This window comes from Myotis daubentonii, chromosome 8, assembly GCF_963259705.1.
Source record: "Myotis daubentonii chromosome 8, mMyoDau2.1, whole genome shotgun sequence".
Taxonomy (NCBI): domain Eukaryota; kingdom Metazoa; phylum Chordata; class Mammalia; order Chiroptera; family Vespertilionidae; genus Myotis; species Myotis daubentonii.
Window position 1 is genome coordinate 73,617,419 of NC_081847.1, and position 15,440 is coordinate 73,632,858.

General features: G+C 40.7%; 1 protein-coding gene across 1 annotated transcript in view; it reads right to left on the bottom strand.

Moving 5' to 3' along the window:
* The window catches only part of TOP1 (DNA topoisomerase I), an 88,084-nt gene that overhangs the window by 39,761 nt on the left and 32,883 nt on the right, over nt 1-15,440 (bottom strand). Inside the window, exons 4-5 of the mRNA XM_059707073.1 lie at nt 1,671-1,794; nt 255-310 (exon numbers count right to left, since the gene is read on the bottom strand). Of these exons, the coding sequence (XP_059563056.1) occupies nt 255-310; nt 1,671-1,794 (180 nt within the window). The remainder of the gene's footprint in view (nt 1-254; nt 311-1,670; nt 1,795-15,440) is intronic.

The window sequence follows — 15,440 nt, forward strand, 5'->3', positions numbered from 1 at the left end:
TTATATCGCAATTTAAAAAAATTTCTTCCTGTCAACCTTCTCCACTCAAAATAACTTCTGGAAAATATCCTGGTCGGACTCACTAAAGGGCACTCTGGAAATGCTCAGAGGACTTTTGGCCAAGTCCTCTCACTGCCAACTTCCTGGGAAACCTGGAGGTGGCCAGGTCAGTGTGTTAGGTACAGGCACACTTGGGCAGCAGACACATGGGCAGCTGGCCTGCAGGGCACCCACAGGAAGCAGAGGACTCATACCTCGAGAAGCCATTTTCCTTCTCCTTCTTTACTTTTGCATCCCCAGAGGCTCTAACCTGAAAAGTCAAACAACAGTAACTGATTAGTACCTTGAAAGCTACATTTGACTCTAATAAAGAAGCCTCTCTCTTTATTAGAGAACATTTGACTTCAATCCTTGGGACACCCTAATCACAGACGGACTTCTTCTTGCTGACCAGGTGAACTGAAGGTCTTCATATTTTTCTAAGACTCATTTTATACAATTCTTCAGGATAATCTATCCAATACACTGAGAAAAGTTTCCGTGCAAAATAACAGTTTACCTTTAAATTATGACAGGGCCCCCTCCCTCAGTAAATATACTCCACCTCTCAAGGATTTGCCCTTCGCAGTGCAGACAGGAAATAAAAAACAAAACAAAATGAGCCTGGACTGTGTGGCTCAGTGGTTGAACATTGACCTATGAACCAGGAGGCCATGGTTTAATTCCTGGTCAGGGCACATGCCCAGGTTGCAGTTTCCAACTCCAGTAGTGGGTATGTGGGAGGCAGCCAATCAATGATTCTTTCTCATCATTGATGTTTCTATCTCTCTTTTCCTCTCCCTTCCTCTCTGAAATAAATGAAAATATATTTTTAAAAAATAGTCTATTTCCTGCTTTCTCTGGTTTGGAAAAGTGTATTCACATTCCCTTTCTTCAAATTCCCATTTTCTAGACTTGTCAGAGGGGTATTTCAAAAATCTTCTCACACACACACACACACACACACACACACACACACACACACATATCTCTGGAAAAATACAAAAGAATAGTTGGCGTTGTAGCTGCCTCCAGAAAGGGAAAAATGGAGGCTAGTGAGCAATGGATAGAAGGGAAATGTATTTTTCACTATATTCGCTATTTCAATTATCTGAATTTACCAAATATAAATGTTACTTTTTTAAAACCTAAAATTAAGACAATTTTTAAAAAGTCTACGCACAACACTACTCATCTGCAGCCAGAGGAGGCCAGCTGTTTCAAGACGGCTACACTGGTTCTGCTAGAACCAAAAGTCAGCAAAGGCACCAGCATCACCACATTTTCACTCAAGAAGAACTTTCATTCAACAGAGGACCAAGGTAGCATTAAGCCCTTCCCCCAAAACAGAATTAATTTTCCCCATGAAGGAAAACTGACATCTCCAGAACACTACATCTTCAACTTATCCACTTGCCATATAAAATAATGACCTGAATAGATATGCTATACAGTGGCAACAGACCCATAGTTTAAGACTATGGTTGACTCTAAAGTCTCCTGACAGACCTTTTCACTCAAAGGCCATGGGATCTTTCTATGAAATGAAGGTACTTTCATTATCTGTTTAAAAGGTAAACAAAATGAAAAGTACATCCCATCTCCTCCTCTCTCACTGGAAAGTTCTGTACCTTTTCCTCCTTTCGTTTTTCCTTGTCTCTGTCTTTATGTTTGTCTTTATGTTTTTCTGAACTTCCATCTTTGTGCTTGGTTTTTTCCTTCTCTTTGTGTTTCTTTTCAGAATCTTTATGTTCACTGTGAAAAATAAGACACAAATGGTTAGCCCAGAGGAGGGAACAGAGGGTTCATTTCACAAGATAAACTCACAAGATAACTTAAGATCATATGAACCATGGAAACTTACAATGGTTAAGTAAACAGTCCTGACAGAAGGTTCAAGTAGATGCTTTTGTCTACACGGGGCTTTATTTTGATGTTTTTATTTTTTCAAAGGAGCAAAGGAACCATATAGAGAAACACAGTCATTCTAAACAAACCAGGACTTTTTTTTTTACCAGTGACTAAAAATATACAGCAAGCTCCTTTGTACTTCTACAATATTCTACCAGCAAAAAACCTATAATGAAAACTTCAACTTGAGCATTCACATCTGATGTGAGGAGTAAAGACAATTCACCAAAAATGCACTTGGTAGCTCTGAGCCAGACTTAAAATATATCAGATATGTAGCCAAGCCAGCCAGGGCTTTGTGGAGTGAGCAGTCCAACACAATACATCAGTGGTTCTCAACCTTGGCTGCACATTAGAATCGCCTGGGAATCTTGTTAAAATCCTGATTTCTGGGCCTCATCCTCCGGAAATTCTGTTTCTTTGTTACTAATGATGAGGCCCAGAAATCAGGATTTTAACAAGTTTCCCAAGTGATTCTAATGTGCAGCCAAGGTTGAGAACCACTGCAATAGATGTTTCCTGCTAGTTTTTACTAGAAAAAGTTAGCTACTGCTAGATGAAGCTGCTTGGTCCATTCTTTACAATAAGAAAAGACCCATCTAAAAGCAAGGCATATAAAACGTTTAAAAGCCTTGCTTTTAAAAGGGGTTGTAATTACACTGGCAGCCGTGTAGAAAGGCACTGAGCCTCTGGAAAACAAAATACGACATCACAAAGCAGAAGCCATTACAATGTCCACACCCTGACATCTAGCTCCTGGAAATTTCTCTTTGGAAAATAACATTGCAAAACGATGTTTATTTTGATGCTTCCCATAACAAGAAACAAATAAAAATAAACAAACCACCAAAAAACTAGATATAACCTTAGTAATAACAGGAAAAAACTGTGATATATCAAATTAGGTAGCTAATATGCTATAATTTATGAGTCCTACAAATATACATGGGAAATGTTTATGACACAAATGGAAAAAAGGGATACAGTCGTCCCTTGGTATCCAAGGGCGACTGGTTCCAGGAACACCATCTCTTCCAGGCACAGATACCAATCCTGCAGATGCTCAAGTCCCTTATATTAAAGGTATAGAACAATACATACATACACATATAAAATGACTGCAACAACATAAAAAGCATGTGAACAAAGACAGACGGGCAATAAGCAAAAACCATATGCTGTAGTTTAAGGTGGCAGAACACTGGGTGACTGTTTTCTTCAGTGCACCAGGCAGATGATTTAGGATCCTTGCTTACATCACCAATATATTCCACAAGTTAACAAAAGGAAGTTTGAACTCAAGTGCTATGAATTGGTGGGGTTCATCCCACACACAAAACAGCTGACAGGGACAATCAGGCCTATGGGCCCCTTGCCTTTCCCACCACAGACTGCATTTCCCATCTGTCACATTTACACCTTCAGCCCAGGAAAAAAAAAAGATTTTACCAGCAATGGGCTCATTAGGTTATGTTCACCCCATGAATTTTGTCCTAAAGAGATTCGACCAGCTTACTTAGCTACACTGAAGGCCAAAAATGGATAAACAAATGATAGCACCTAGTTAGGTGAGAGCCACAGAACCTGGGTGAGGAGAGCATCTGCTGTCACGTACATTTCTGTACACAAAAGGAGCCCCAAATAGATATAGGGGGGTCGAGTAATAAGCAGAAACTATGAAATCTAGCCAGAGGATATGGGGCCTAATAGAAACACACAACTACAGGATAGGGAAGATCTAGGAAATCTTTTGGGGGGGGGGGGGGAGAAGTCCATGTTCCCTTGTTTATATACTATGCTCTCCTTAGGTTACTCAGAGGTGCCACATATTGAAATAACAAGTTTCCACATGAGCAAACTTTTCTTTTGAACTCATAACAGCTGAGTCTAGTTCCTGTGTGCCTACAGGCACATGGCAACCAAGCTTTCCCACCGGGCTTTTTATTCTCAGCATCATTATAATGTCACTCTCTACGTACTCTCATAATCTGTTTTTACCAAAATGCAATGTTTTGTCAAAAAATTTATTCTTTACTCTGTACAAAAATAGCTCTCAATTGCACAACACTCCAGCTTTAGAATGACGGGTAAAATTGCAGTTGCCAAAATTGCAACTGATCCACTTCAGGAATTTACACATGATTTTGATATTACCAGCAAAATGTATGGTAATTATCACTATTCTATTCTACAGGCATTGTAGTTTTAGTTGTCTGTTGTTGTTTTTTTAACATTAACTGTAGGAGATATTTATGGACATCTAACAAGTTTTTGCCTAAAAGCAAAAAATATGCAACAATTACATCCACGATATTATTGGATGAATATACTTCCCCCCACAAAGTGAAAAACTCTAAGCAAGCAATGTGCTTGGCATGTTCACATACATTGTTTCATTCAATCCTCACACACATTGTTTCATTCAATCCCTTCCAGTGGTTCTCAACCTTCTGGCCCTTTAAATACAGTTCCTCATGTTGTGACCCCCAACCATAAAATTATTTTCGTTGCTACTTCATAACTGTAATTTTGCTACTGTTATGAATCGTAATGTAAATATCTGATATACAGGATGGTCTTAGGCGACCCCTGTGAAAGGGTCGTTCGACTGCCAAAGGGGTCGCGACCCACAGGTTGAGAACCACTGCCTTAGACTGATTTAGAAACAGAGGAGCCTGGAGTTTAGTCTTATTCAATGTTAGAAAGAAGCAAAGTTAAGATTTAAACTCATGTTTCCATCTCCAAGTTCAGAGTGCCTCCCACTAAATCAATACCATTACATCTTCATAAAGTTAATACCTACCACTAAAGGCAGATTAGAGCAGGCGACAAATGCACAGCCAATCTGAGATATATTAAGGTCAAGACTTTATTTTACCACCAAGTAGAAACTTTCTAGAATAGAGATTTTGGATAACTGAAACGATAAAACCTTTTGAGATAGCTGCTCCTCATTTTGTCTTCCCACAAAACTATAAATGGCCAATTCAGGAATCTAAATTTAGAAACACTCTATCCGCCTTTATGTTCCACTGTTCCCCCTTGTTCTCTTCCTCAATGAAGGCATTTCTTAGAACATTACACTATTTCACTACAAAACTGGCTTTCTGGCCTTTTGGCATTCACAGCACAGGCAATTTGTAAGTGCACACAGCCCTCCAGCTTTCAGCTTTGTTGTTCATTATCACACTGACCAGAGATAAGGGGAAAGAAGGCAACAAATGACAAGGCAATGAGACAGTATGCAGGCCACCCAGGAAAGTGAAAAAAAGTCAGATACTTCCTCTGCCTGCTACCCAGAGGGAAATCGATTCAGGAAATTCAAAGTCCCTGTTAGAATAGTAACCCCGTTGTAGTCATAATCAAACACAAAGACCAGAATGAAATGAAACTATCAACTTAACTTTCCAAAGGAAATTCTCTCCCAATGTTTAGATGTAAGAGAACAGGTTTGGATTTTTATATAAGTGAACTCAGATGATTCAGGAGTAAGGACATCTTGTGGTATACAAGGCATCTCACTGGAACTGTTAGAAATTCGAGTTTGTGGAGCTCTACTAAGCATCTGAATACAATGTTAATGTATCTACTTGTCAGTTGCTGTTCCTGTCCCTATCTCCTGAAATAGAGAGGACTCAGGTCCTACCCGTCATCCATAACCCCTACAGAGGCAGAAGTGCTGGCAAAGGGCAAACCATGGTACCAGTGCTTCCTAGGAATCTACCTGAAGGAGCAAATGCATCTGGGGGACAAAGTCCTGTGATAGGTCTAATTAGGGCTGTGCCACAGAAATTAGGAGCAGGATTTGGCCAGTGGTAGAAAATGGAGCAAATCTGGAATCAGTTAGGCCAGTGGTCGGCAAACTCATTAGTCAACAGAGGCAAATATCAACAGTACAACGATTGAAATGTCTTTTGAGAGCCAAATTTTTTTTAACTTAAACTATATAGGTAGGTACATTGTTAACTTAATTAGGGTACTCCTAAACTGACCTTTGCTAAAAACGTCCTCAATCTGATTGAGATATGTTCGCTGAGGTCGACCCCTTCCAACTCTCCCATCCACACTCGTCTTGATTGGCTCACTCAACTCGTGCATGAATCGCGTGCTTGCCTCCCCCGCGCTGGGTGCTGCTACGCCTCCCGTCGCCGGACACCCCCACTTCCGAACCACTTCTTCAAAATATAGACTCGCCCAGGCCGAAAACCGACTTCTGCGCATGGGCCACGAAGTTTCAATCGCACTGTATGTGCGCACCCACACGTGGTATTTTGTGGAAGAGCCACACTCAAGGGGCCAAAGAGCCGCATGTGGCTTTCGAGCCGCAGTTTGCTGACCACTGAGTTAGGCCAACTCATCATCCCTCAGGATTTCCTAGCATGTACCTCTTTTCCAAAATGTTTAGAACTAACTTGGCTTTTATGGTGGCTTAAAGAGCAGCACCTTTCCCACTGATTGATGATGGAAATTTAGACCAGTGCAGGAGTTCATGTGTTGACTGCCTGTTTTAAGAGATGTTCCTCTTGCCTTTATACTGATCCACTACTTTTACATACACAATGTCAAACTCACTAAATACCACTGGAGGCTACAAATATCAGCCAGTTCAGAGGCTGTCGAAGAGATGTTGGAGAAATTGAAGAAACTTCAGCAGGGATAAATAAGAAAAATAAACTGGGAGAAAGGCTTAAAACTGGTCATAGTATGGAAACAAAAGATTTGAAGAACATATATTTTAAAAAATGAATTTAGACTGAGATACACTGAAGGTCAAATCACTGACGGTAGCTAATATTTCAGAACCTTTGTAATGGTCACACTTTGGGATGAAATAGGAACTTCATCATCAGCAACTCTGAATGAGAAAACACCCAATTAGTGGCTATGCACACATGCTGACTCCTGGGGCTCAAGGCTCATGTCTGTCTGAGGGTAAGATCCACCATACCAGCAGAGTCTGGATAAGCAGAAGTCAATGCCAAAGAGAACAAATGGCAATAGTCAAAGCCACCTCTCCAAGAGTGTTCATGCCAGTCTTAGGCTTCAATTAGCTAAATTCCACCAAGGAAAAGGTAACCTACACTATTTTTAAAGTGACGACAGTGAAACCTTTGTCTGTGACCCTTGCTGGAGCTGAGCAGACAAGTTTGACCAGGGTTATCACTCTTAGGCACTCGGGGAGAAGATGGAAGGGAAATGCCAGGAGGGAAAAGCATTTATTTTCCTTCTGCCCTAGATAGCATTTGCTATCTCTTCAGAAAACAAAACAAAAAGCCCGTGTCTGATATTCTGGAACGCTAGGATGTTGGCTATGGGAAACCATTTAAATCTGTTAAAGAAAACAAACAAACAAAAAAACACCCCAATCTGTCCTCTATCATCAATAAAAGTATTTAACAGATACTTGAATACCACTAAGTGCCTGGCACTCTTCTAAGCAATTTAATTCCCATAAAAAGACAGAGATAAGTTCTAGTATCTCCATTTTACAGATGTGGAAACTGAGACATGGCAGGTAAGGTTAAGTAACTCACCCAAGGAGATATATCTAAGGAGAGATAAGTAGGATTTAAACTTAAGCAGTGTGGCTCCAGAGTGGACAGCTGTGTTACAATACTTCCCAAATAAAGCAAAAACGCAGCACTGCTAGCCCTAGCCGGTTTGGCTCTGTGGCTAGAGCGTCGGCCTGTGGACTAAAGGGTCCTGGGTTCAATTCTGACTAAGGGCATGTAACTAGGTTGCAGGCTCAATTCCTGGCCCTGGTTAGGGTGCGTGTGAGTGGCAACCAATTAATGTGTCTCTCTCACATCGATATTTCTCTCTCTGTCTCTCCCTTTCCCTTCCACCCTCCCTTCGCTTTCTCTAAAAATCAATGGGAAAATATCAAGTGAGGCAAACAAACAAAAACATGAGGCACTGCTAGGGGGGAGAAGGAGCCTCTTTGTCTTCTGACAGGACTTAGCCACTAATGGCTAAGGGTAGGCACTCATCTCAGCTATCTGACTGCTCAAGGCAGCCAGTCCTTCACTGCAGGTCAATAGAATCCCAGTGGATTTCTAAAGGAGAGCCGAGAGCTGAGAGAGAGAGCTTCAAGGCTGTGAAAGGAGGAAATACATAGCCCCTTTGAAAGCAGACAATTAAAGCTTAAATGTTTGCTAAATAAAAATTCTAGATAAACTAAGTTGTTGTCTTGGTCAGAAAAAACACAACAGCAGTTTCTGAAAGACTCTTCAGAATTAAAGATTTCTTAATGCTTATCACTGAATGCTCAAAATCAGGAGAATTATTGGAACTTTGAGTTGAATGGAATCTCAGAAATTATTTAATTCTTTGTTTGCAGGCCAGAAAGGATAAAGGGATGTGCCAAGCCAATACATATACTCAACTTCCATTTCTCCCCTATCTCTAAGTTCCTTACCTCTATTAATAGGGTAAACAGCCACCCAGTTATCCAAACTAGGAGCCATTTTTCTTAGACCCCTCATGCCCTTTGTGGCTAAATTCTTTATCTCCCTTTCTCAACTATTTTCAGTGGCCTCTTGTTCCCTTTAGAATCAAATCCCAAACTTTTTTTAAAAAAATATATTTTACTGATTTTTTACAGAGAGGAAGGGAGAGAGATAGAGAGTTAGAAACATCGATGAGAGAGAAACATCGATCAGCTGCCTCCTGCACATCTCCCACTGGAGATGTGCCCGCAACCCAGGTACATGCCCTTGACCGGAATCGAACCTGGGACCCTTGAGTCTGCAGGCCGACGCTCTATCCACTGAGCCAAACCGGTTTCGGGCAAACTTTTTTTTTTAATGTCCCAACTTCTTGAAATAGCTTTTAATAGTCTTGCCCCAAGTCACTTTTATGGTCTCATTTTCTACCATTCCATCATGTTAATCCAGGCACCCACCCAACTGGAGTCTTCTCAGAGCAAAGTATGTTACACAATGCTTCCATGTTTTGTTCATGCTTTTCTTATTGTCTGAAATGCCCCTCTTTCTAGCCATCACCTTTCTTTGTCAAGATTTTAACCATCTTGCCCTGGCCGGTTTGGCTCAGTGGATACAGCGTCAGCCTGCGGACTGAAGGGTTCCAGGTTTGATTATGACCAAGGGCACATGCCCAGGTTTTGGGCTCAATCCTCAGGAGGGGGTGTGCAGGAGGCGGCCAATCAATGATTCTCTCTCATCATTGATTCTTCTATCTCCCTCCCTCTCCTTTTCTCTCTGAAATCAATATATTTTAACCATCTTTCAATGACTAACTCAAATGCTGTTTCCACCATGAAATCTTTAATAAATTAGATTCAACTAACAAAATTGACAGCTCCAATATATCTCATTGATACTCACCAGGCTTTGTGGCAATCATCATTGTCATCACCACCACCACCACCATCATTTCAATTGTTTAGTACGTTATAACAAACTCGAAAACATGACTGGGCCAGTAATGCTCTCAACACTTGACCAAAATGGAAAATGAGACGCGGAAGTTAAGTGGCTTGGATTAGGACACACAGCTAGTAAATGTGGGGCACACAGGTTAGTAAATGGGAGAATCTGGCCTTGAGTTCTACTTTAGTGTGCTTTTCACTACATCACATTAATTCCTATGTGAATGGTGGTGATGTACTCAGTTTCCTCATTTTTAAAGTACCCAACCCTCTTCTCTACCTACCTATGCTAATTGTTCATTTCCCCCAGGCAGGTTGATGATACAGGGATGTGCAGATAAATAAAACGCTTCAGCAAACAGCTCACCAAAAAAAAAAAAAAGAAAAGAAAAAAACCAGGAGTAAACATCTCTTTTTAAATTTGATTACATTCAGCCAGTGTGGTTCAGTGGTTGAGCTTTGAACTATAGACCAGGAGGATCACAGTTTGATTCCCGGTCAGGGCATGTGCCCGGTTGCGGGCTCCATCCCCAGTGAGGGGTGTGCAGGAGGCAGCCAATCAATAATTCTCTGTCATCACTGATGTTTCTATCTCTCTCTCCCTCTCCCTTCCTCTCTGAAATCAATAAAAAATAATTTTTAAAAAATTTTGATTATCTTCTGAAAAATTTCCCTAATCTGAAATTCCACTAATACAATTGCTTAATTCCAGTACATCTTCCTAAGATCCTACATTCTCTTAATTCTACTTCAAGTAGGATCTGGAACTGAAAGGAAAGCAGAACCCAAAGCATCCTTACTCTCAAATGTCTCTCACACTGACTGTATGGATCAGCAAGGCCAACATGGCTGGAAAAGCACTTGTTTATTATTTCACAGCAGTGCTTTTCTGTCTTCCCTGGCTTTCCAAAATTTGTCACTTCAGCCGAAGTGTCGGGTTTAAAACTGGCAAGAGAGGCACACAGTCAAAAGCCAGCAGGAATATATTCCTAGAAGTGGTATTACTGGGTCAAATGGCAGTTCCATTTTTAAATTTTTGAGGAAACCCATACTGTTTTCCACAGTGGCTGCACCAGTCTGCATTCCCACCAGCAGTGGAGGGTTCCTTTTTCTCCGCATCCTCTCCAGCACTTGTCATATGTTGATTTGATGATAGCCATTCTGACAGGTGTGAGGTGGTACCTCATTGTTTTGATTTGCATCTCTCGGATAATTAGTGACTTTGAGCATGTTTTCATGTGTCTCTTGGCTTTCTGAGTGTCCTCTTTTGAAAATAGTCTATTTAGGTCCTTTGCCTATTTTTTGATTGGATTGTTTATTTTCCTTTTGTTGACTTGTATGAGTTCCCTGTAAATGTTGGAGATTAAACCCTTATCGGAGATAACACTGGCAAATATGTTCTCCCATGCAGTGGGCTTTCTTGTTGTTTTGTTGATGGTTTCTTTTGCTGGGCAGAAGCTTTTTATTTTGATGTAATCCCATTTGTTTATTTTCTCCTTAGTCTCTATTGCCCTAGGATCTATGTCTATAAAGATATTGCTACAACATATGTCTGCAATTTTGTTGCCTGTGGAGTCTTGTAGGATTTTTATGGTTTCCCATCTTATATTCAAGTCCTTTAGCCATTTTGAGTTTGTTTTTGTGTATGGTGTAAGTTGGTGATTTGGTTTCATTTTTTTGCATGTATCTGACCAAATTTCCCAGCACCATTTATTTATTTTTTTTTTTTTTCTATGTTGCCTAAAATCTTAAAAAAAGGCTATTTTTAATGAATACATTTTAAATCTACGCTATGATTATAAGTAAAATAGAAATATATGGGAGCCCTGGAGGAGGCCTCGCAACGGCACGTCCAGGGCTTCGGGATTTAGGTCTCCAGCTTTCCATCTCCTGGTGCCAGTCCCACAGCAACAAGGACAACAGTCAACATGCTGCTTACAGTTCTCGCCATCACCCGCTGGGTCACCTTGGACACGAGCGCTCTCTCCTGTCAGGCTGGCAGGGAGTGTCCGTGGCCACGCCCAAGAGGCACCTCTGGGCCGCTCTGGAGCCTGGCTGGCGGGTGTTTCAGATGGTGGCAGAAGCAAGTCTGTTCCGGCATCCCATGCATGTCTCCAGGACGCTCCTGGGCCAGGGATGGAAGTGGGGCACACTGCGTGAGGACTCGAGGCGGTGGTGCCATCCTCGGGAACCATCATCTCCGGTAGTTCAGTTGAGCCTCAGGGAACAAGGTGATCCATTGAAAGACAAAGGCTCCTGATGTTGGTTGTCCTCACTTGTCACAAATTTACTTTCCTTTCCTCCTTTTCACTCCTGCAGTCTCGTCGTCTCCCTTCTTCTCTCCTTGGGTAACCGATTCTCCTCCTTCCTCCTCCTCCTCACATGGTACAGCTCTGTGCTGCATTAGTCTTTAAGTCTCATGCTGTCTTGATCTCTTAAAAGCATTAATCAGGCCCAATGGCAATACAAGGCCGGACCCACAGCCACACATGCCCAAGATGTTGATAGGCAAGATGGACGACAGGCACAAATTAGCTGTGCCTTTAAAATTCCTGCTGTTGAAATGTTCCTTTTGAAATACCTTTTAAAAATTTGAATGCAAAGTAGAAGCAGTCCTTCCATTCACATGTCTGTACAGAGATTTTGCCATAGTCGTCCAGACAACTTTCTCTTCCATACTCAGTCACTTTAGATTGTCATGTAGCAACATACAAATACATGGATGAGCAATGCCTTATTGTTTAACTAGCACATGCACAAAAATTCCAAAGTGCCCAGCACCATTTATTAAAGAGGCTGTTTTGACTCCATTGTATGCTCTTGCCTCCTTTGTCGAATATTAATTGAGTATAATGGCTTGGGTCAATTTTGGGGCCTCTATTCTGTTCCATTGGTTTATATGACTGTTCTTGTGCCAGTACCAGGCAGTTTTAAGAACCGTGGCGTGGTAATATAGTTTGATGTCTGGAATTGTGATCCCTCCAACTTTGTTCTTCTTTCTTAGGATAGCTGTGGCTATTCGGGGTCTTTTTTTATTCCAAATGAATTTTTGGAGAGTTTGTTCTAGATCTTTGAAATATGCCATTGGTATTTTAATAGGTATTGCACTGAATCTATAGATTGCTTTGGGTAGTATGGACATTATAATGATGTTGATTCTATCAATCCATGAACATGGTATGTTCTTCCATTTGTTTATGTCTTCCTCTATCTCTTTTTTTCAATGTCCTGTAATTTTCCAAGTACAGGTCTTTTGGTTAAATTTATTCCTAGGTATCTTAATTTTTTTTGGTGCAATGGTAAATGGGATTGTTTTTTTTTCATTTCTCTTTCTGTGAGTTCATTATTGGTGTATAAAAAGGCCATAGATTTCTGGGTGTTAATTTTCTATCCTGCTATATTGCCAAATTCATTTCAGAAAGGATATATGCACCCCTATGTTCATAGCAGCACAATTTACAATAGCCAAGATTTGGAAACAGCCTAAATGCCCATCAACAGATGAGTGGATTAGAAAACTATGATACATCTAGACAATGGAATACTACGCTGCTGTAAAAAAGAAGGAATTCTTACCATTTGTAGCAGCATGGATAGAACTGGAGAGCATTATGCTAAGTGAAATAAGCCAGGAAGTGAAAAAAAAACACCACATGATCTCACCCATTTATGGATAATAAAGAACATTATAACCTGATGAACAAAATGATAGATACAGAGGCAGAGAAGCATTGAACAGACTGTCAAATTACAGTGGGAAGGCTGGGGAGTATTGGGGGTGGGGGGTAGGTAAGAGATCAACCGAAGGACTTGTATGCATGCATATAAGCATAACTAATGGACACAAGACACTGGGTGGGGGGCGGGGGGGGGGAGGCCGGGGGAAGGTCAATGGGGGAAAAAAAAAAGGAGACATACTACTATCTGTAATACTTTAAACAAAATAAAATTTAAAAAATAAAAATAAATAAAAAATAAACCAGCAGGAAGAATCTTGTTTTTCACATATGTGATAGCCTTTATTTTCTAAAACCACCATCCATCCCCCAATTGCCTTTAAAAAAAAAATAGTTTCAAATAGCAAGAATTCCTTCTTTCTTACAGCAGCATGAGTGGGGGCGGGGGGGGGGGGGCAGGAGTAGGGGGATAATAAGGACACATATGTAATACCTTACTCAATAAAGAAAAAAAATAGTTTGATTTTTAGAGAGAGAGGAAGGGAGAAGAAAGAAACACCGATATGAGAATATAACATCTATTGGCTGCAACCCACGCATGTGCCCCGACCAGGAATCAAACCAGCAACCTCTTGGTGCACAGACTGATGCCCAACAAAGCCACACTGGCTAGGGCCAAAATTGCTTTTAATAATGTTGTTCACAGAAGAGGTCTAGTATTAAAGATAATTTATGGCTAAGAATGTAACCTTTCACCGTGGGCAGTTGGTTCAATGATTGGAGTCATTCTGCATACCAAAAAGTTGCAGGTTCAATCCCCAGATGAATGTGTGGGAAGCAACCGATTGATGCCCCTTTTACTCTCTCTAAAAATTAATAAACATAGCCTCAAGTGAGGATAAAAAAAAATAATGCAACCTTTCAAGAGAAGTGTTTGGTGAGAGCCTACAAGCCCAGTGATTCCTTACCATCTAGTAAGAGTATTCCTGCCCTGGTCAGTGTGGCTCAGTTGGGTGGGGGTGTTGTCCCATGCACCACAAGGTTGCCAGTTTGATTTCTGGTCAGGGCACATGCCTGAGTTGCAGGCTCAATTGCCCCCTCACACTCATCCTAGTGGGAATGGCATGCAGGAGGCAATCAATGATACACTCTCACATCAATATTTCTCTCTCTCTTCCCCTCTCCCTTCCTCTCTCTCTAAAAATCAATTTTAAACATCTTAAAAAGAAATAGTATTCCTTTTGGGTTTGGGGGGGAAGGATCTATATATACATTTTTTTACAAGAATCTAAAGTGCTAAATATTAATGCTAACAGAAAGAAGCAGTGTCAGATATAAACAGAAGAAATTATTTTTACTTGACTTTGGTATAAACTCTTCCTGTGATGTTACAGACCAAACAGGAGATAGTCAGAGATGGGGTTTTCATTGGGTCAGAATTTAATGAGACTAATACAACTAGTGCCAAAAACTTTAGAGATGTGGGGCCCAAAGTGAGAGGTCGTGCCTGAAATGTTCTGGCATTTTAAACGCTGAGCTGCTTATGACATGCAAATGAGAAAGAGGTGCTTATTATTTAAACACAGACAGTTGAGTTACACAACTAACCTTCCTTGCAGAGGGAGTTTTTGTTTTGTTTTGTTTTTGACTGGAAAGAATAATGTAGTGGAAGAAAAACATGAGGATTCAGAAGCCCTGGTCTCATCCTCTCTCTACTACCCTATTGCCCTGTGACTATGAGCATATCACCTCAGACTCCTGATACACAAAGAGATAAGATGAAATAATCTTTAATACCCTTTCCCTTATTTTCACCTTGAGAACAAAGGGAAAATCACAGGAATAAGATGGGATTCCTTGAGGGGTGGGTCCACATCCCATTCTCTCAACAGAAAGGCTGGTTTTCCATTCTCTGACATTCCAAGTATGCAGCACATGTTACTACGCAGCAAAAAGATGCCTCCTGGATATGGGTCCTTAGTGTAACCCAAGGAAAAATGACTGATGCTAAAATCTAACAGTCAAAAGGAACATACAAACACATTACTGTTAACAAAGTATCAGAATAAAGTGAAGCATTTTCAAACAGAATATATGAAATCTTAATTATTCTGGGCTTCACAGGTGACTTAACAAGCCTCAAGGTTTCCTTAATCTGCTACAGAAGAAAAATGAAAAAACCCAAAACTGCTTGAAAGATTAGAAGCCACTTAAAAAAGGAACATGGTGTACAGGATTTTAATGGACTATAACCAAGACACTTCCTTTGTTGCAAAGAGGTAGTGTGTCAATAGAGGTCAAACAGAAAGTATTTAAAAGTCTGCTTACAACACATCATCCACTTAAACTGTCTTAAAGTTATTCACATGTGAATTAGAGGTCCAGGGCTAGATTTAGTCATGTAGTCATGTGTAAACAGAAAC